This window comes from Tasmannia lanceolata, unplaced genomic scaffold (assembly GCF_043159265.1).
Source record: "Tasmannia lanceolata isolate RefF3 unplaced genomic scaffold, GAP_Taslan_0.1 ptg000037l, whole genome shotgun sequence".
Taxonomy (NCBI): Eukaryota; Viridiplantae; Streptophyta; class Magnoliopsida; order Canellales; family Winteraceae; genus Tasmannia; species Tasmannia lanceolata.
In genome coordinates this window covers 204451-227396 of record NW_027518714.1, presented here as the reverse complement: position 1 = coordinate 227396, position 22946 = coordinate 204451, and the positions used below count along the sequence as shown (strand labels likewise).

At 37.8% G+C, this 22946-nt stretch overlaps 1 protein-coding gene across 2 annotated transcripts in view; it reads right to left on the bottom strand.

Moving 5' to 3' along the window:
* Positions 1 to 1738: 1738 nt before the first annotated feature.
* Positions 1739 to 22946, bottom strand: part of LOC143860772 (protein SGT1 homolog B-like) — a 50345-nt gene continuing 29137 nt past the window's right edge. For both annotated transcript variants that reach the window (XM_077371587.1, XM_077371586.1), the window contains exons 3-10: positions 20955 to 21079; positions 15564 to 15717; positions 7840 to 7936; positions 7456 to 7521; positions 6828 to 6966; positions 2854 to 2939; positions 2605 to 2709; positions 1739 to 2072 (exon numbers count right to left, since the gene is read on the bottom strand). In XM_077371587.1, coding sequence (XP_077227702.1) covers positions 1965 to 2072; positions 2605 to 2709; positions 2854 to 2939; positions 6828 to 6966; positions 7456 to 7521; positions 7840 to 7936; positions 15564 to 15717; positions 20955 to 21079 — 880 coding nt within the window. In that variant the 3' untranslated portion in view covers positions 1739 to 1964. The remainder of the gene's footprint in view (positions 2073 to 2604; positions 2710 to 2853; positions 2940 to 6827; positions 6967 to 7455; positions 7522 to 7839; positions 7937 to 15563; positions 15718 to 20954; positions 21080 to 22946) is intronic.

The following is a 22946-nucleotide window of genomic DNA, read 5'->3' as shown; positions in this document are numbered from 1 at the left end:
TATTCACAATTTCGAATAAACTTTGCATTTTTTTCATCATTTGCCCTTAAAAAAATCAGCCCATTCACTTTTCTGGTCGCACTTGTGGCCAAGAGGTGAAATCCAATCTCCTTCATGCCCCTTAACTTAAACTTTCCAAAATCCATTCACATTCCTTCTATAATTTTTTATATTTATTAGGGAACCAAGGTCGTGGGGCCCATTTTGTAGATCATCTGCTCACCAATTATATCAACAGACCCAATCACATGGCATGCTTTGGACCCAAAAATTGAAGGATTGAAAAAAGAAAAAAGAAAAAAAAAACCACACACACACACACGTAATTTGGAGAAACAAATAATTTCAAATGAATGAATGCTTTTGATTCATATAAATAAACTCATCCTCGTGCAAATATTCTTAAGAAGCAATAAATTCTTGGTGATGAAGCAACGAAGATGTCTGGGAATAAGCATCCACCAACTTTGTACTAGAACCCACAGTAAGATGGATGATAGATGATGATAAAAAGCTTAACACCTCTTATTCTTATTACTTCTTAAGTAAAAAATAAACAAAATAAGTTCTTATTGAAAACCCCAATTATTGCATCCGTTCTCTCCTACCCTAGGTACAAGGGGCCACATATGAACTATTCACATGGTGTGATTCACCTTAGGTTAGTCATAGGCTCATAGCTCAAATATCTTTTACCTTTCAATAAATATTTCGGTCATTGAATTTGGGCTGTTAAATGCTTATATGTTGTACCATTTTATTTATGGTGTTTGTCTGTTTGACAGGATAGTTGTATCACCCGATCTTAACAAATTATAGGCATGGAACCATCAAAGGTGAGTCCCAAAACATTTAACAATTTAGATAAATCACGATTGGCCCATTTGTACAATAGACACTAGGAAGTATGATAGCACAATGCATCTAGGTGTGCATCTGACCATTCCTCCACACACAGTAAGTATACATATTAATAATATTACTACAGAGAGAAGTTCCTATTATTGGGGATGTTTTTCACAGGTATAGCAAGCCAGGGTTTATTTTATACTTGGATAGGCCTGCTATCCTCGGTTCACAGCAAGAATAGCAGCAATGGGTACGATTCACTATAAATGCAGGGTAACCAGTCCCAGGAATAGCGTATCCAACATGGTGAACAGCCATGATGCATTAGTCATTGGGCCACATGTCAGCTATTATTATTATATCATAAACCATGGGAATGTGGTTGGTCCTATTTTTCACTGTCGGGAATGAAGTGAGCAGAACATACTACTGGCTCACAAGTTTTTGGAGAATCAACCAAGCCAAGAATAGTAAAAGTAGGTTCTTCGAACAAGTAATGAGAATCTATTATTGTTGGAAACCACGCCAATGTGATTCATTCCAGGCGGGGGAACGATATAAATAAATCAAAGGAAACATTGCCAAATGGGGGACATGAAAATAAGAGAATTGCCAACAGGAGACGCACTTTTGAAAAATTGTTAGAGAGGGACGAAATGGGGGTTGTCAAGTCTCTAAAAGGGGGTTATCAACCCTCTAAATGGGGTTATCAAACTCTCAAAAGGGGGTTATCAACCCTCTTTAACAATTTTTCAAAAATGTGCCCCCCGCCCTGGCAATTCTCTTATTTTGATGTCCACCATTGGCAATTCTTCCTAAATCAAAAGCAGAATGATGGCAATTACAAGAAAAAAAAAATATGAAGAGACAGAAAAATGAAAGAGAAACATGCAAAAATAAGCAATTCTAGAATTATAAGCTTATGACAGTGGACTGATTGAAACATGGACCAACTGTATGTTGAAGGGATATTACAAATTGAATCGTTCAGTTTAAAAAAAAACATTATCTATCCACACAATCTATCGCAAAAGATGACATTTGGCACCAAAATTCAACCCGTCCATGAAAATGAAAATAACCATGCAAGGGAAAGACAAAATACCCGAAAACAGTCAGTACTCCCATTTTTTCATCTCCATACCTTCGGGAGGGCTTCCCTCAACCTTCTTCGAACCTACATCTTTCCAATTCGTTGATAGCACTGTGCCATTTGACTCCACCTACACATAAAATTCAAGAAATTGAATTAAAAACGCAGACAAATAAATGAACATCATAAAGAAAAACAAATGAAAAAGAGGCAGCTAACAAGAAAGCCTAGAAAAAAGAGACTGCAAGAACACAACTATCACAAAACAGAAAATTAGGTTAGAGTAACAGAATAGGATCCTAGAAAACTGAAGGATGTCAGTGGCATAGAGATGAGTTCCAACCCAATTATGGGAGTTGATATGCAACCTAACCCAATGAAATTTAGTAAAGCTCCACGCCATTATTTCAATATTATAGAAAACGAAGAAAGCTCTTTCTCACACATTACTACAAGAAAATGTCTCTTTTTCTGATATTTTCAAAATTCAACTATTTTAGACCTGCTGGTTGATGAAACAGCCCACCAACCCCAACCAAGGTTAGGCTATCCAAGCTACAGACAGCCACATAGGTCAGTGGATAGAAAGAAAACATCCATAGAAATGTCACTCTTGGTATCGCAGTCATCAACCAAATAAGTAGGGTGGTGTCAGGAATTACAAAAGATTTTCTCATAGCCCGCCTTGTGTCCTCATCTGCATCTTGGTAAATGTCACGGAATAGTTTGTTTACAGCTGCATCACCGTCTAGCTTCTCTTCTTTCTCCTAAAAGATGACAACAGAAGTTACATCTCAATTGGAAAATAAGACAAGTATCTTATGTGTAGAGTGCAGCTTGTCAGCCATATCTCATATAAAAACTATACACCAAAGGAGATATAAAAGTCTACATTAAAGTCACTGACAAACCTCCATCTTGACTTGTGCTTCCAGCTTATCCCAATCAACCGCTCTTGATTTTGAAGATGGATACGTGGGTCTCTGGGATTGAAGACCTGCGAGTTTAACAGCAGAAAATGGAGAGGCATCAACGCCTACCAACTAGTTGAAAATAAGTATGGGGAAGAGCTGGAGAATTTTCACTTCAAAACTCAGCATAGATAGTTCTGAATTGATTTCATTACATTCAAGACTTCAGATTGTTAACTAACCAACTTCTCCAAAAGCTTAAGCTGTTGGAGAAAGGCGTTATTTATCTTTTATACTTTAACACTCCCCCGCACGTGTGGCCCACTTGGCAAACACGTGGCACATGTGGTCCCACTTTGGGCCGACCATCGCATGTGGATATTTGCTATCCGGGAGGTTTGAACTCGAGACCTTTGGCTCTGATACCATGTTAACTAACCAACTTCCCCACTAGCTTGTTAACTAACCAACTTCTCCAATCGTTTAAGATGTTGGAGAAAGGCGTTATTTATCTTTTATACTTTAACACTCCCCCGCACGTGTGGCCCACTCGGCAAACACGTGGCACATGTGGTCCCACTTTGGGCCGACCATCACATGTGGATTTTTGCTATCTGGGAGGTTTGAACTCGAGACCTTTGGCTCTGATACCATGTTAACTAACTAACTTCTCCAAAAGCTTAAGCTATTGGAGAAAGGCGTTATTTATCTTTTATACTTTAACACTCCCCCGCACGTGTGGCCCACTCGGCAAACACGTGGCACATGTGGTCCCACTTTGGGCCGACCATCGCATGTGGATTTTTGCTATCCGAGAGGTTTGAACTCGAGACCTTTGGCTCTGATACCATGTTAACTAACCAACTTCTCCAATAGCTTAAGCTGTTGGAGAAAGGCGTTATTTATCTTTTATACTTTAACACAGATCAAGGTGAAGAAAAAGGTCAAATAACGGAGGTTTGACGGGTCAAAAACAAATAATTGGAAAAATGAATACGAAAGGAATCTTGAATCACTTTAACGGAGATTACTGTTTCATTTCAATTTTCTTAATCATATGTGAGTCTGTGAACATACGCCTTCGTATACACACATGTTTCATTTCAATTTTCTTATCAAGTGAGTGGGTAGCTTGAGGGCTTTTGTAAAAGCCAAAATAATTACAATGAGAAAATACATTAGATTTTTTTCATTTGCAATTTTTCCTTGATTGTCTCTTACTATTCTTTGCAATTTCTCTTTTCAATAAAACGTAGTAGAGCAGATGAAAGAAAACTTCTCATGAGAGAACAATTAATAAGCTACAACAAATAAACAAACTAAATAGTATCGCATCATATTCCGAAATACGGATATTCCCGAAATTCGGCCGAAATGGTCGGAACGACAAAAAATGGAAAGATGTTATGATTTGCATTTCATTTCCTTTCATTCACCTAGAGAATGATATTTGGTAGGTGGCATCATTGAACTACACAACAAAGTAACAATATCTCATGCATGGGATGTCAGATCGGCATGAGATCAATAATAGCTTGTAACTCTATGTGGTATTGACATTGAGTAGGGGTCCTTGGAGGCGTGACGGGTCATTGTACTCTGTTATTGACTTTACTATTCCAGACATGTCACTAGGTGTTCAACGTGACTAAGCCATTATAGATGAGTTTCTTACTCATGTGATATATTCTAAGTATGCATATATGCTTATTCTTACATTTCCAAAGTTTCATCTTAAAATTTTATCATTTACATATGTTTCCATGATTTTACAAGATTCTACTGAAATTTTGGTTTCGGTCATCAACGAAACAGAAATATTTCAGTTTTGGAAAGAAATTTCGGCCGAAATCTTGTAAAATCATCACGGTCGAAATCCAGGTAAGATTTTTCACCCTTGGTTTTTATTTTATTTTTTGTCATATTTTAGAAATCTCTTAAAGGAATCTCTTTGCTCCTCTTTTAAGTGAGTGGAGTTGATTTTTGTCAAGGTTTATGTCGAAATACCGACATTTCAATCGAAACTTTGCTTTTTTTATCTGAAAGGTTGCATGTTTAGCATATTTTGGGCAAAATCCTAAAATTTCGAGTGAAATCTGATACTTTTATGAGATCGAATGGATTTCGTTTCGATAGTAGCCGAAATCGAAATATTTTGGCTGAAACAAAATGTTTCAGCCGAAATTTAAAACCATGGATGTTACTACTGTTGAGTACCTCGCCAGCTCCAGTGCTGCTAGCGCACGTGCACGTGTGGATGTTAAAATCTTCACAAAAATTTATCGGATGCAAATAACCCCCATTTGAGTCACAAATAAATAATCTAATCTTGTTTTTTTGTCTCTACAAATGTTTTCTTTAATGACAAAAATGCCACCGTAGCATGTAACGTGAAGGGAAACAACATGATTTCTTTCTTTCTTTTTTTAATGGTGGACATGATTTCTTCCTTTGACTTAAGATCATTCAAGAACTTCAAGGGGAAGGTCACTTTGGGAGAGCTAAGACTACAACTTTGCTCCAAAGATTACCTTTGGCAATCTTTGCGTAACTGTTTCAATTCATCAATCGATGTCATGTGTGCCACTATTTTTTGCCATCTCTACACAAAATACCTCTATCAGAAGCTCCTTAGATAGATGTGAGTATGCAATTTGTCATGTGCCTTCCAAAAACTATGTACGGATTTTGTATTTGTTGTAGTGGATCGATTTTCAGGGATGACGTAAATTGTAGCTTGCCACAAGAGATTGTTCGCTTAGTTGGAGTGTAAGCGAACAATCTCTAAGGAGTGTTAAGTTCATGTAAACAAACAATCTCATGGCAATCTCATGGAACTTAACACTCCATGTGAGAGAACAATCCCATGATTATTACCATATTTCGTCTTTGAACTCAGTCATCACAATTTCTAACTAAGACTTCAGATGCAAGAGCGTCATGACGATAAAAATGGTTGATGTGGATGTGTCCTCCAAAAGTAAAAAACTTTCTAGAGAATTGAACAATTGCACAAACTAAACAATAGATCTTCAATGCTCGAGGCAGATAAAATGATAACAGATGTGATCAAAATTTCATTAAAGTAGGGTATAACCCAAAACTCCATAGGCTCATAACTATACTTTTACCTCTTGAACAGTACGTCAAAACTTCATATATAAAAATCCTATATTAATCCTAACCATCTGTATGTGTTTAATTTTATCCCTTAGATCAACCTAAATAGCATAATTTCTATTTTAGAATAGCAAAAAAAAAAAAACAGAAAGTGTTCTACATGTTTTTTTTTTCAGTGGCAAAAGCGTTCTACATGTTCTTGCAACCTATTAAAATTTACCCAAGATTTAGATGAATATCATTCAAACATTAATAGTTTACCACATTCTCATCAATAACCATGAAATAGATATTAACTTAGAATATAGAAATCAATTAATGTTTTAACAACTTACAATCTGAATAGAGTTTTCTTTATATCGCACATTATATTGAAATATCAAAGATAGTAGAACTTCATTAAATATATATTTTTGACCAGTGTACTTCATTAAATATTTTGAGTACTAGAACCTAACCGACAAATACATTTAGCCGCATAAGGTACATAATATTCAATTTATGGAACACGCATCATGTATAATAAAATCAACAATCAATTCTAGAAATGAAAAAGGTCATATATAACAGCATGGTATGCCCATATGGAAAAGTTCAAGCGTCCAAGCACAACTAGCACACACAGAAGTACCAAATGCTACTAACATAAGGTACATAATAGTCAATTTATGGAACACGCATCATGTATAATAAAATCAACAATCAATTCTAGAAATGAAAAGGGCATATATAACAGCATGGTACGCCCAAATGGAAAAGTTCTAGCATCCAAGCACAACTAGCATGCACAGAAGTACCAAATGCTACTAACAAGCAAAGCCAGCATTATACATTCAGCAAGCATCAAGAACTACCTGAAGTTACATTTATCTTCTGAGGAACTGTATGATCCTTACTAAATTCCAAAGAAGGCCAATTAATAGCTTCAGCTTTTGAGAGACAGATCTCAATTTTGGTAGATAACAATTCATATCTGCATTTTTCGGGGATTATCTGTTTTATCACAAATCCATCAAAAAAGGCATACAAATTAGCCAACAAAAGCATAAACAAAATAAGTGATGGGTAAGAGAAAACTCACTAATCCTGTCTGCAAAAATTGGAGGAGCTTGTGCAAAGATTTGAAGAGCTTAAAAATAACATGTTTACTTTATAATGTATCAGTGCAGACAAGGTCAGATGATTTACTCTAAAAACGGCCAGAAAAGATAGGTAAATGACTATTAATAATACCATTAAAAATACAAGGAAATGGGGCATTCCTATGGATGCCAATTTTCATGGGAAAGTTTCATATTTTTAATGCCCTGGAAAAAAATTTATCATTAAAAAAAATACAATTAAAAATCTACATGGGTTAATTCTTTCTTGATAACAAAACAAAGAAATATAGTGCTCCAATATTTATAGGTAGGAGGCTTTAGTACATAACGATGGCGACATTTATTCGTAGATAAAAGACATCCGGGTCAAAAACATTACCTTCCCAAACAGACGTGGTTGAAAATGATATACATCTTCACCAGGGATATTGATGGAAACACTTAGCTGAAAAGCAAGAACATAATAGATGCTTTACAATCTTAAGCCCATTATTTTTTTTCCAAAATAACTTGGTCCCAAGCATTAAAAAGGGATTCGCTAGGGACCATCGCAGAAGGCATTTCGCGGCCCGGTTGTTGCATGAGAGAGCAGCCACATAGGCTCACTTTTCAGCAGATTTTGTCTTACTCATTTAATTCATCTGAGGTGGTTGCAATCTCATGCAACAGCCGGCCCGCGAAATGCTTTTTGTGATGGTCCCTAGCAAATCCCTTAAAAAATGTGTAAAATTAATGATACAAATTGTGCAAATGAGAAACATACTATCTGTTCACCAAATTCAATCGCCACATTTTTTGCAGGTACAGCCTTTGCAAAAATGGTTACCACTACTTCAGTTGGCTTCTGGTAATATGCATGCCTGCATCACAGGTTCTTTTGTCAATATAACAGAGATGCCAATACAAGTCATACATACTGGCAAGTATAAAGACACTTATCTACCATTCAAACATTTTTATTGATATTTACTATTTTAAGTTTAATAGAAGCCAGCCTAGGGCAAAAACATCCCACAAGTCCAAAGCCAACATGACTACCCAAATAGGCAAGCCAAATCCAAAACATTTAAATAGTACAAATCACTGATTAGCAAGAGAATCTCCCATCACATACGCCTTCTCATCAATATTGGTAATTGGAAAATTGATCAACTAAGAGAATGGGCGAGGTGCTCAACACTAGCATGAGGTGAGGCGTAACGTAGCCATCACGTTTTAAATTTTCATATTAAAAAATCTATAAAACTAAAGAGAACATAAAAGTATTAAGAAAAATATAAAAGTCTAATGAGGCAAGGCATACGCCTCAAGGGCCAAGGCAGAAACATCGTGATTTATTTTCTAAAATCTGAAAAAGGAAATATAAAGAGAACAATTAAAAAAAGAGAGAAACAGAAAAAAATAGTATATGTTCTAGGAAGAGAATGTGCTTCTTTTCAAACATAAATCATCATTCATCTAAGAAAAAAGAAAATAAACCCGAAGCATCTAAAAAGATAATACAATCTAGAAATTCAATCGTTTCATTCCACAATGTGTTTCAGGGAAGTGATGTGTTAGGCCCTTCACATCAAGGTTTTAAATTTCGGCCGAAATCTGAAATTTAGGTCGAAATTTCAGGAAATTGAATTTAAAAAAAAAAAATAGTATTATTCCGAAATATCGGTAATTTCGGCCAAAATTTTGGATATTACCGGATTTCGGCCAAGGCCGAAATTGGGACCGAAACCGAAATTTAAAACCATGCTTCACACCACCAGCATCCCTCTGCTTACATTCAATGAATGTCACAACAAAATCCTTTCCTCCATATAATACACTCCAAACTACTCTAAAACAACTCAATTATGAACAGATTAAATCTTGAATCTACTTCTGATATCCAATCTGATCGTAATATCATAATAATAGGTAGAAATTGGATCCCTAAGTCAAAATCACACAAAACAAATGGGAAAAGGGAATAGAACTTAGTAGAAGAGAAGGTAGAAAGGAAAAAAGTAAGAAAATACGATTTTCTTCTCACCGATGCAATAAGTGCTCAGCCACCACAAACCCCACATCCAAAAGGTAGATATTGAATAGAGAAATCGTCCCAACATAGCGGATTTCGATTCATTTGAGAAATGATGTGCCCCAAAACTACATTCAGTTTGCGAGGGTCTTAAAGACGGCCGAGTCTGGACTGGTTGTGATTATAGATCACACTAGAAAACATTGGAAGCACCTAGGAATTGTTAATTAGTTCTAATAGTCCCATATCAGTCCAAAGTCCAAACTGCCCTAAGCTGTAAGGTCTTGTTAGAAAATCCTTGAAAACAAGGAAAATAATTAGGTTTTTGTGTTAAAATATTAGAAAATAATAAATAATATTGAGAAAGTATTAAAAATCAAAATGGACAAGGAAATTATATAAATAACACAATTATAATAGGGAAATGATAAATGCGCCCCTTTTCATTACTTGGGACACCCAGCTATAGTGTATCTATGACTACAAAGGTGCTGATGTAAATCACATTTGAAGGAATGAAGTGACCTGATTGCCACGTACAATGCAGCTAGGTGTCCCAAGTGATGAAAAGGGGCGCATTTATCATTTCCCTTATAATATTATAACTTATTTTATACTTTCATTTAAAATAAAATATTAAACTTTCAAAAATAAATAAATTAAGGCACATGCAGATATAGCCATGGCCTATTATATATAAAATTTATGAAACATTTTCACTATTTATTATTTTTTAAATGTTCAATAAAATATAAAAAAACAATTTAAAAAAAAAAAAACATTTTTTGCCATCTAGTGTATTATGTGGTATATTTACTATAATACATGTCTTACATAATTATAATTATATGATTTACATGTGAACTGTGATATGAATGAGTGCATATTTTATGCATAAATAGTAGGCTTTTGCTTGTTATATGTTTTTTTTTGGGAACGGAAGGAAGATTTTATTGAGAACAATAAGGGCGATAGAGGGAGTCAACCCAAAGGATACAAAGACAGGGAAAAAAAACAAAACCAATATGTAAAAGGAGAAACTACAGAGCTATGCCCAAGTCAAGGTGGGAGATAATCAAAACAGTCCTAGGCCAACCTATCTATTCCCTCCTTTGCCAAGCGATTGGCCACACTGTTAGCCGATCTCCTCACGTGATAGAAAGTGATGGAGGATCCCTCAATCTTGTCAAAGATCACATCAAAATATTGAGCAAACGTCCAAGGGGGAACCAGAGATCCCCTTAACCATCGAATGGTATTTAGTGAGTCACCTTCTACTATCACCTTGTCAAGATTTTCACTTGCCAACTGAAGGATTCCTTGGTGAACGGCTCTAACCTCAACTTCACTAGCATCTGGTACACTGATTGGCCCAGAGAAAGCCCAAATTACTTCACCATTTTGGTTCCTTAGCACCCCTCCAAAACCCCCCAGGCCTGGATTCCCTATATTGGAACCATCAAAATTGAGTTTCACCAAGTCACGGTGAGGGGGCTGCCAAACTTGCACAATAGGAGATCGATGTTCCTCGCTAAGACAAATCTCCCTCCAACCTTCCCATATATCAAATGCTGATACAAACGAGAAAAGAGGAAGACTTTTCAACCACGCGATAATCAAGGCTATGACTTTGATGAAAAGATAATAGGATGATTTGGCTATCCCCATCAAAAACCCTTGCATTCCTTTCTTTCCAAATAACCCAAGGGGTTGCTAGGAGATACAAAGACCAAAGCACCTTCCCCTTTTTCTTCCACGGCACCAAAAACCAACCTTTAAGCAAGCCTGATAATTTGGAAGGGAAAACCCATGCAATGTCAAACCTGGAAAGAATGCTACTCCATACCGCTCTGGCAACTGTGCAATGGATAAAAATGTGGTCTACCGTTTCTCCAGCCACAATGCACAAAGTGCAATGATCAACAATCACAAAGTCGCACTTCCAAAGAAAGTCCACAGTTTGGATTCGATTCTGAAGTGCCGCCCAACTAAATGTACAAACCCTTGGAGGAGCTTGAATCTTCCACATTTTTGCTTCAATAGGGGAAGCAGGACACGTAACTAATTTATTGTAAAAAGATTTGACAGTGAATACCGCAGTAGAGTCCAAGATTCATACCCTGTTGTCCTCACCAGATCGACAAATATAACAGCCTTCTAACAACTCAAACAACCTCATAACCAAAGAGACTTCTCTATCAAAAAAATTCCTTTTGAACGCCAGTTTCCAAACCACCCTATTCCCAGTTCTCTCAAGACAATCCTTCACTAAGGCATCTTTATTCAGTGCAACAACAAATAAAGACGGAAACATGTCTTTTAAAGAAGACGGGGAGCACCAATTCTCATGCCAAAAGCTAATTTTGTCCCTCGAATACACTCTAAAACAAGTTCCTTGGTTGAAATGATGGCACATTCTCATAATGTCTCGCCAAACAGTGACACCCGGCTTTCTAAATAGGTTTTTGGGCTCCCAATGACCTGGCTCAGCCCCATATTTACTCGCAATCACCCATTGCTTGTTATATGTTATTTATGTGTTGTTTATGTTTTTCATAACTATCACTATCACCATACGCCCACGTCATTGGGGTAGGGATGGGGATGATCATGATATTGGTTGGCAACATGATCAACCGATTGATGACAATGAGCAAAGGACTCCACGCAATTATTGTGAGAAGAGCATGGCCAATGGTGGTGTTAGAAGATTAAAACAAAACATTATGGAAATGTGCAAAGTGCACAGCTGTCCCTAAGGAGGATAGGAAAGTCATCTCAAAGGCATTAAAGGAAGAAAAACATGAGAAGCAAGAAAGTGTAGAAAGAGGAGGATTTCATGGATGAAGATGATGATGATATTGCATATCAATCTGACATTAAGACAGATAGACAGACAAGATGAATTATTGAGGAGCCATGAGAGAGTCATTGCTTTTGAGTATGACAAGATGCAAAAGCTGAATATCAAGCCATGGCTACCACCCTAATTGACCATGCCTGATTTTAGACATTTCCTACAAGAAGTATATAATAAGAAACCATCTTCTCAACCATTCATACATCCCATACTCAATATTCTACTTCGGTTTTTCTTAATATGTATGTCAAAGATAGTTTACAACTTTGATAAACGATGTTTTGAGTGCATCCCTCATGTTAATTCTAGAGATTAGGGATGACACTGAATCTACTGATTCCATCATGTGTTTCATGCTATGTCGCATGGATTCTTTGCCCCCTATGTGGCTGTGCCAAATCCAAGTCGACACATTTCGAAACGCAAATCGAATATGGATTTGCAAGGGACACATCTGAATTCTTCTCGTAGGCGTGTTCCGCATGAATTCGACACATCATTGTCTCTTTTAAAATGTGAATCTTGTATATTTTTCCTTTAAACACATTTTCTTAGTTACATTTTTTTTTATAAAAGCACTGTCTGCCCTATCTTAATAAAAACCTAGTGCCACGACCCTCCACCCTCAAGCATTGACCCCCTTTCTCATTATTCGATTCTCTTAATAAAAACCCTAACGACTCGACCCTCAAAATTTTCATGAATATACCAATATATATAGAGGAAAGTGTTGGTGAGCTTAAGCTCACCAAACTTATGGCGAGCTTAAGCGCCCCAATCACATGGGTCCCACATTTTCTGTGGTGATCCAAACCATTCATTTGCAAGGCCCTATCATAGATAGGGTGTGTACCAAAAATCAGCTCCATAGGATCATCCTAACCCCTCCATTTGTGGAGGACAAAAATGGGCAGATTTGTGGACAAATAATGTCTGTCCATTTTGACCTCCACAAATGGATGGGTTAGGATGATCCTATAGAGCTGATTTTTGGTACACACCCCATCTATGTAAGGGCCTTTCAAATGAATGCTTTGGATCATCCTAACAAAGTAGGCCCCAATGTGATTGGGCGCTTAAGCTCACCAACACTTTCCTCATATATATATATATATATATATATATATATATATATATATATATATATATATATATATATATATTAATAGAGGAATAAGATTGTACGCTCGACCGTACCTAAAGTTAGGTACGGTAGAGTGCCAAATCACATGGGTCCCTCATTTTTGGTGGGCATCTAAACCATTCATTTGCAAGGCCCCATCATAGATAGGGTGCATACCAAAAATCAGCACCATTGAATCATCCTAACCCCTCCAAAACTGGAGGCCAAAATGGGCAGATTTGTGGACAAACACTGTCTGTCCATTTTGGCCTCCACAAATGGATAGGTTAGGATCATCCTATGGAGCTGATTTTTGGTATGCACCCTATCTATGATGGGGCCTTGCAAATGAATAGTTTAGATGCTCACCAAAAATGTGGGACCCATGTGATTTGGCACTCTACCGTACCTAACTTTAGGTACGGTCGAGCGTACAATCCTTTTCCTCATATTAATATTATATTTTAGTTTTATTTAATAAAAATTACTAAATCAACAAATCCTACTTTGGGGCTTGCCGAATCCGATACCTCGAACCCGCTTCAGAGTCCAACAGGGGAATCCAAATCCATGCAACACAGGTTTCATGTGATGCTGTAAATTTTATAGAACAAGTACTCTACGTGATTACCAATCTTTTGTAAGAGGCAGGATCCAGTGGATACACCTAGTGCCAAGCCTTCTTATCATGATACAATCCTTGCTGACAATAATACAACTAGTGCCAAGCCTTCTTTTCACGTTACAATTCTTGCTGACAATCATCCTCAGCTTTTCCCTCTCTTGATAAGTCCATGAAAGTGATCTGGATACGAACTTCCGAAAAGACTGCACCGCCACATGCCCAGACATGTTCCGAGAAGAGCCTTAGTGAGCATGTGTTCCCCATATTTACCAAAGGCATAGAGCACACGTGTTATTCAGTGTTGGGAGGTAGTGGGTCAAATAATACCAAAGCAATTTAAATGTGGACAGATTGGTCGTGTGTAGGCCTTCACATGCTTTTGGAGGACATTTTTTTTCCAAGGAACAGTTATTGTCCTCCAAATTTTTTTTTTGGGCGATGATATTTTCACTCCCCCTGCATTACTCATGTGCCCCCCTTATAATGTGATTTGACGTCAAAAAGCGTTAAAGTTGCCCACTTTTCAGGTCAAATCACGTTTTAAGGGGAGCACATACATAATGCATGGGGAGTGAAAATATCATCTCCCTTTTTGTTTTGAAGGACAGTTATCATGTTATAAAAAAGGCTTTGGAGACTTGTTTATTGGAAGAATATACGAAAAGGTGTCAAGAATCCAACCATCAATGATGTCACATGTATATTTGTCAAGCCCTTCAACCAGACGACTGGAATTGAAGCTCAACATTTATAGAAGCACACAGGCCATAATAATATGGTGAGACACCAGGTTGCACCATTGGACAATAGTGAACAACTATCATCTTATAACAAAGGCTTCCTACACAAAGTTATCGATTGAAGGAAAGTAAAAAGAAATGTACAAAAACCCATGCATATTTATCAAGCCACTAAGGGGATGGTGAAGTTTTAGTTTAACATGAATAGCATAGCAGACATAGGTCAGAATATGTTGAGAATATGAGGAACCTTTGGTTAATAAAGATGCAATGACGGTGGAGTCAAGAGATAACTCACGAATGACAACCCTATACTTGAAAATAGGTAATGTGAGTAATACTTTAATATGCCAAGTACAAAATCAACGCTAATCACTCATCTGTGCTATATCGATGCTGCATATGGGTATCATACCTTCTCATGGTTGAGATTCGTGTTACCATTATGAGATCAACACACTCTTGTATGAGAGATTGTCTCGATGTGATCAGCTAAGCAAGGTTGGATATGGTAAAGACTAAAGAAGAGCATCTCCGAACACTTACAACATCATCATTCCAAGGATTTCTCAAGCCTTGAACAACAAGTTTAAACTCTATAACAGTTACATTTTCTTTCAATTCTAATTAGAAAAAGGAATCCCAAGTCAGTGGCTATTTATTGGCACTTAAGTTTTTCATAGAGATAGTTACTGCTGTTGTGATTTCTTGGTTTATATGCATGTCCAGAAAGAAAGGTGTTTAGCTATAAAGAATGAAATCAATGCGTCAAAAAAAGCAGGTCAAACTATTTAATTCAACCTGTAATCTCCAATTATTAGAAAGGACTAATAGTTCTCATTAGACACCTTCTTTCTAAGGACTGCTCAATTAACAATGATATGAAAACCAGACGACATCTTATACATGGCTTTCCAGCAAGATCTAGGTTTTTTTATTCTTTTTATTTTTAAAGAAACAACATATGATCTAGGGTTGGCTCCAAAATATCATGAACATCACACAATCTCCAAACTCCCTGCAGCCTCAATAATCAGGCATGCTGCAAGACAAACTACAAGGTTCTTTTAGTGGATAAATGTAAGATCACAAACGAATAGCAACCACAATAGAAGTGCCAACTACCTGTACGTTGGTTTAGTTGATGTCGTCCCCATTGACTGACGGGATATGTCATGACATGGCCGGGAATCTTTTACAGTTCCAGAAATTACATCTGAAGAATGTGAGAATCCTGGGGCATTATGTATCACTTTCTTTGGTACATCAATAGTTTCCTCTGCATAAGCATACAACAAATGCATCAATGGAAGAGAGATACCTGATGTTCATAAAACATGTCATGGGAAAAACATTTCAGACAAAGTAAGCATATCAGTACGAGGAGTTTACAAAATAGTATGCTTTTTTTCGACATAAAACCTCTCTTAGACTTTCCTTCACCATTATCCATCTAGCAGCCCAACACCAAAGATCACCACATGTAAACAACTCTAAACATGTAGAGGTCCACTTCACTCCTCCATGAGAGACCTGAAATGGTCCTTCACTCCATTCTACTGGAACAAATGATGGGAAGGTGGGACCCATTACTTTCCCAATGAAAAGTGCAAAGGGCGTCCTCCCATGTAAGATGGGACTTTCCCCCTTACATTTAGTCACATGCCAATATGATACTTCAACTTTTTGATCAAACAGTTTGTTGAGAAAATCAGCCGGGCAAATCTGATCCAATCGTGCACAAATAAAAGTAAAAATAGAAAGTAAGCCACAAGATGAACACCAAGATTTACGTGATTCAGCCAAGCCTATATCCACGGGCGAGAAACACGATCTTCCACTATGAGAAAAACAATACACAAGGATTACAATGGATTAAACCCAAACCCACAAACCCGCAACCCTTTCCTTGCTTCTCAACCAAGACCGTACACACAAAAGAACCCCGAGAAAATTACCATGAGAAAACCCAAAAAGATACCCGAAGAGGAACCCGAAAAGAAACTCTCTCTCTCTCTCTCTCTCTCTCTCTCTCTCTCCTTGGAGTAGGCGACACACCCCAAGCCTCTTGTGCAGCTGCACACAAAGACTCTCATGGGTCTTCTTTTATACTTAGGTTTTCTAAAACCTAAAGGCATGTTTCTAGTTTGCTTACTTGTCTTCCCAACCAAAACCCAAGTGGGTGGGAAATAAGGCAACTTTCCCAACAATCTCCACCCTCGTTTATTTCCCAGATACCTGAAGATTTCCAGTTGATGTCTCCACCGGTCCGTTGTCGCCGCAAACCACCATGGGCTTTCTAAAGCACCAGCTACACACCCTAAAATCATCCTAGTTATGACTCCTCCCGATTCGATTAAAACGGCCAATGCACATGTGTAGCTGCCAACCCGTTGACTTGCCTAGTCAACCCTGGAGAGGGATCTCGATCATCCTCCCCAACGCAGGTACTGTCACCTTCTCACCATCGTCTGTAACTTGGAAACCTGTCTCCGCACCAACTCCAAAAGAGAACTTACGCATGCGCGCACTTCCACTCTGTTTAGTCACCGTGCCTCTGACCAGACGATATAACCCGCCAAACTTCTTTACTTTCATCAAAACGCGTGTGATTTTCATGTCTCCAGCCGCAGCTGAATACCTGCAACCCCTGGAGTCCAACCGGCCAACTGAAACTAGATTCTTTCGCATCGTTGGGACACATGCCACATCACCGAAAGTACAAATCACTCCATCGAACATCTTGATCTTCACCATTCCAACTCCCGTGACGTCACAAGTAAACCCATTAGCCAAGGACACCAAACTTGCCCTTGTCTCTTGGAACGTATCAAACTATTCGCTCTTGGAGCATACATGAACAAAGCACTGAATCTAGAATCCACTCATCATGAAAGTGTGATTAACTAAGGAGACTGTGAGAACGTCTCCAACCTCTTCGCTCTGCTCATTCGTTACTGCCACCACAGTATTTGTAGCACCATTGTCCACCTGGTCAGCTCGCTTCGAACAATCATGTTTGATGTGGCCATATTCTTTACAACAAGAACATTGCACGCCCTTTCCGATGACCCTGGATCTTGATCTGCCTTTTTCTGATCTCCTGCTAGACGACCTTCCTATTTGATTCCCACCATGAACAATCAGCCCATGCTCTTGACTCTCATTAAGAACATACTTCTTCCGCATCTCATTCGATAAGAGCGACACCGTGACTTCCTCCAACTTTACTGTATTCTACAACAAAGTCATCACCAGGTTGTCATACGAATTAGGAAGCAAAGTAAGAAGCAAAAGGTCTTCTTCCTTCAATTTTTCATCAACCTTGTAGAGCTGATCCACAAGCCTGTTGAACAACGTAATGTGATCCAGAAGATTCTCGCATTCCTGCATCTTCAACCCGTACAACTGCCGCTTCAGATACGATTGGTTGGCCAAGCTTTTTTTACATGTAAAGCTTTTCCAACTTCTCTCATAATTTAGGTGCTTCATCTTCTTCCATAACATAATGTTATCTGCCAGACATAGCTGAATCGTGCTGACCGCCTTCGACTCAATGTCTTCCTACTCAGCATCCGTCATCTTCTTCGTCTTCCTATTCCTTCTCTTCAAAACCTTAGCTAGGCCCTGTTGAACTAGGATGTCCTTCACCCTCATATGCCATAGGGTGAAACTGCCCTTTCCGTCTTGTCGATGTTGAATTGGGTTGAACTCGATTTTACAACCATCTCAAATAACTTCTCACTTCTCGGTAGCGATCCACATTGAACGAGAAATTTTCTTGGACAATCTTTCCACTCCCAAAGATCACACTAACAACGATCCAACCACAACATCCATGATCACTCCACCTGACCTCGACGATCGCTCCAGCCACAGCTCTGATACCATTTGTAGAAAATCTGCATGGCAAATCTGTTCCGATTGTGCACAAAGTCAAGACGCCCCCGTCTGCACTTGGTTCACCGGCATTTGGCTCCCAAGATTCAACCATCCTTCAAGATCTCTTCCATGCAGACGGAAAAGTAAAAATAAATCCTAATCGATTTTCATGGTGATAGGGAATAATGCTGGTCACATATAACCAAGGGCGGAGCCAAGAATTCGCTTCAAGGGGGGCAAATTTTTTTTTAATAGAATAATTTCCCTAAAATTATCTAGCAACCCACATTTTAACCTACATCAAGATTAAATTGTGCTCAAACATATATATGAGTTAATTGTGCATCAAGAACTGTGGAACCAACTGTACTCTACATTCCATAATTATAATTTTGTATACCTCTAAATTTGCTATATCTCATTCATTATGGCATAGCAATTTTTTCTTTTACTTTGAAGTTCATAGTAGACAAGGAAATAAAAAAAAAAGATTTTTCATGTTACTTTCTAGGTTCATCTTTGTATTATTAAAAATTACTTGTTTGTTGAGGCATAACTACTCTCTTTATGTATCTTACTCTTTCTCATGCCAAACAATCTGTCATTATTAAGGTCTAGACTTGCTGGCCGGTGCTAATCTACTATGGTTTTTTAACTTTTTAAGTATTTTACATATTATTTACTTACAAAATGAACATATGAAAGGAATTTGCCTTTAGCCGCATGAGAGAATTTTAGAAAAACAACCCTAAAATTCAGCTTTGGTGTGATTTTGGAAACGCCTGACTTTCTTTTGGCTTGAAAATGATCGAAATCTCCTTCTCCCCATGTAACTGTAAAGAATGCTTAGAAAAAGATCCCTAAAAATCAAGCATTTTGTGATTTTACAAAAGCAAGAATTCATATTTAGTGTGAAAGGGTAAAAATCTGACATAATTCCATTTGCCCCCTCCCTCACAAAAAGTAGGAAATTTAACTGGGGCAAAGGGTACTTTTGTCATTTTCAAAATGTTGAATCGATTTTTTTCCAGATTTTTAAGGGGGCAATTGCCCCCCTTGCCCCTGCTGGCTCCGCCCTATAACCCATGACAAATCTTAATCGATTCTCATACAGTGACATGCTCGACGAATTTGAAGCCCGGACAGATCGAATAGTAATAGATCAGCGCTAAGGGGGCAATTGCCCCCCTTGCCCCTGCTGGCTCCGCCCTATAACCCATGACAAATCTTAATCGATTCTCATACAGTGACATGCTCGACGAATTTGAAGCCCGGACAGATCGAATAGTAATAGATCAGCGCTCCCGGCAAAAATCAACGTTTGCACCCTAGAAATCACAGAAGCCTTAGGGATAAGCGAAGAAGAATTTACAGTCCCTCCCCCCGCAAACGCCCAAGTAAACATTACGGTGGTTTCAGAAGGTAGGATTCCTAGGGGAAGGAATTTAAAAAAGTTGTTACTTTTTTCGAAAGCGAGATCTTTCCTATGTTATTTTTTAAGAAAGATATTCATTTCACAAAGATACGGAGAGTTCAGCAAAAGAAGGTTGCAGGTAAGGTTTAGTTTTTCAGGAAGCTAGTTGATATTAAAAAAAAAATGGCTATTTTAGGGAGCCGTTGTTATATGTATTGGGGAGGGGATCTTTTTGGAAACACATATTATTATTATTATTTTGAAATGGCAATATATTGAAAGAATGGAACCGAGATGGTCCACAAAAATACAAAGAAAGAGAAAAGTTACATCAAAAGGACTAAAAATACATTTCACGGAGGGAGATAATCAAACCATTCCAAACCCTCTTTATGGACACCCGATCTAGCAAGGGAATCAGCTTCACCATTGGCTGATCTTCTAACAAATTTAAACACTATGGATGAACCTGAAACAAGATCAGCGATCTCCTCAAAGAAGCTAAGAAATCTCCACGGTGGTGCAATCTTCCCAGATAACCAACTGATTACGTTAGAAGAATCACCTTCCACATGTCATTAATTATTATTTTTGTATTGAATGAAAATAGAGTATTTTCTAATAATTTTCTACTCTCTTATAAGAGTGATGTACGTATAAATCAGAATTGTTCTCTTTACAATTTTTATGGTTCTGTTGCACTCACCTCTCTCTATGATTTCTTAGTAAACTTTGCCATTCATTGCATCAGCTACATGAAGGGTAGAAACTCCAATGATGCTGATAAAGATGAGTTAAAGATACTAGATAACAAAGTATGAAGTCTGCTGATTGATAGTGTTAGAAGATGATATTTGCTGCCCTGTCATTGACATCACTTTGTCCATTTGACGTAATGCTCTAAGTTATATAATTCACACACCGCATAACATAATTTCAACATTGGAGATAGGAAGAATGTTATATAAGAAACTGCTAGCTAGAGTGATTAAACCACCTGTCAACCAAATAGCACCAAATCACTGTGATCTGGTCTTCTTGTAGCCTTATAAAGACTGTATAGCATATTATGATGCCCACTTGACTGCTAAAGTTAGAGCCCAAAAATTTTTTGTAGCCTTATAGAGGCTGTATAGTATATTCTGATGCCCACTTGACTGTACGTGACTATGCTCTAAAGTTCGAGCCCAAAAAATTAAAAGTTACTAGCAAGTAGATACCTGCAATGCGCTCATCACATTCCTTAATCAAATTGGTGAATCGCAAATCATCAGGTGTTAAACAAGCACCAGCTTCAAGAGCTGCCTTTGCTGTCTGATACTCCTCAAGTTTAACACATGCAGTGCTGCCAACGGGAAATATAACACGTCAAATTTATGAAGAGATATACAGCGAGGTTATTCAAAATAAAGAAAGACAGTAATAGGCAATACTTAGAAGAACTGATGTACACTGCAAATTTAAATTGATAAACAGAGGAAACAACTAGTAATAATAAAACATGATGAGAGTTGAAGGACACCATAATGCGCATTTAACATGATAAGATACTTTGTAATGCTTGTGGACCATCTTGGTTCCCTTTAATTCAATATATTACTATTTCAAAAAAAGAAGAAGAAGAAGAAGACAAGGTAAAAACAAATTACAAACTAGGAATCTCATGCCGAAGATTCAAACTTGAACAAGAAACTCCAAAATTAGCCAATAAGTATGCTGAGGTATTTCTGGCCCTGTAAATAAGAGAAAATGTACAAAGGTACACTGTGCCCCTTAAAATATTCATAACAGTTGGAACTATTTCTACGGAGAAAATAGCTGGAGTTGCAATCACCCACGGTCAGCAACATTGAACTGGATCTTGTCTCCAAAATATTTCTTCCTGATCATTAATCTTGAACCACTCATTCTTTTAGGTCGTCTTAGTTATATGATCAGCTTCTGACAGAGGAGCTCTCCTCTTACTACCAAAGAGGTCAATCACATTTTTTTCTGAATAGTAAAGAGTTTATTAAAGAAAAGGGAGGAGTCAATCTCCCTTTTAATTGGTTTCTTCTAGATTGTAAAGTTCTTGAAACGAACCTGTTTGCTTGCCTTCCCGAGAAAGGAAAAACCCGCATTTTTTCCCGAGAATCGCGTTTTCACGTGTTCTGTTGGGTTGTCAAGAAAGTGTATTTTACAGACGTGGAAATACGAAAAAATGACGTGGAAAACGACATTTTCTCGCACTCACGGGATATGTTTTCCGCCCAAATTGGTGAGATTTTGTTTCATTTTCCCACGAGAAAGTAAAATTAGTCGAGGTCTTTTTTTTTTCCCTCACACCACGCGAACCAGCAAGAGAGAATGACGAACCAGCGAGAGGGAAACCCACTTAGTCGTCTTCTCCGCCTCCTCTCCGGCTTGGTACATCCTAAGAAGCACGGGTACTCTCCGGAGGCCCACGCACCCTTGTCGGGTTCGTATCGGGAGCGGGTGCGGGTGCTCTTGGGTACTCTTTGGGTGCGTACTGGGTACGCACCCAAACATCAAACAAAAAGAAAATTCAATTTGGGGGTTTGTGTAGGTATTGGGTGTGCACCCTGTTCGAATTAAATAAAAAATTACAGATTTACATTAGAGGAGCTGTCCCAATTAACAAAGGGGAGGGGGGGTTTGAATATATCAAAATATCTATAATATATATATTTATATATCCCATAATTAAAAACCTAACAACTTAAATTATTAGATTTTGGTGATTAATATTAGATTTTGGTGGTGGTGGTGTTGTTTTTTTTATTGTTCTCCAATTAAATTATTTGAATTCTTTAACAAAATATTTAATATTTTTATTTTTATAAATATATAATAAAATATAAAAATATATTATATTCAGCGTACCCCTAACGTTCCCGTATCCTTTTTTTTTTAAAATCATCTATCCACGTACCCGTATCGTGTCGTATCTACACCCCGTACCCGTATCCGTGCTTCATTGGGTACGTCTCTCTCTCTCTCTCTCTCTCTCTCTCTCTCTCTCTCTCTCTCTCGTGCGCACACTTCTCTGTTTCTGATTTTCTAGGGTTTTTGTTTTGTTTTGAAGGCATCTTCTCCGGCTCCTATTCGCCAAGGTACCCCCACTCCCTCTTCTCTCTCTCTCTCTCTCTCTCTCTCTCTCTCCCTTTTCTGATATTTATTTTCAGATCTAGGGTTCGTTTTTTTGTGTTTTG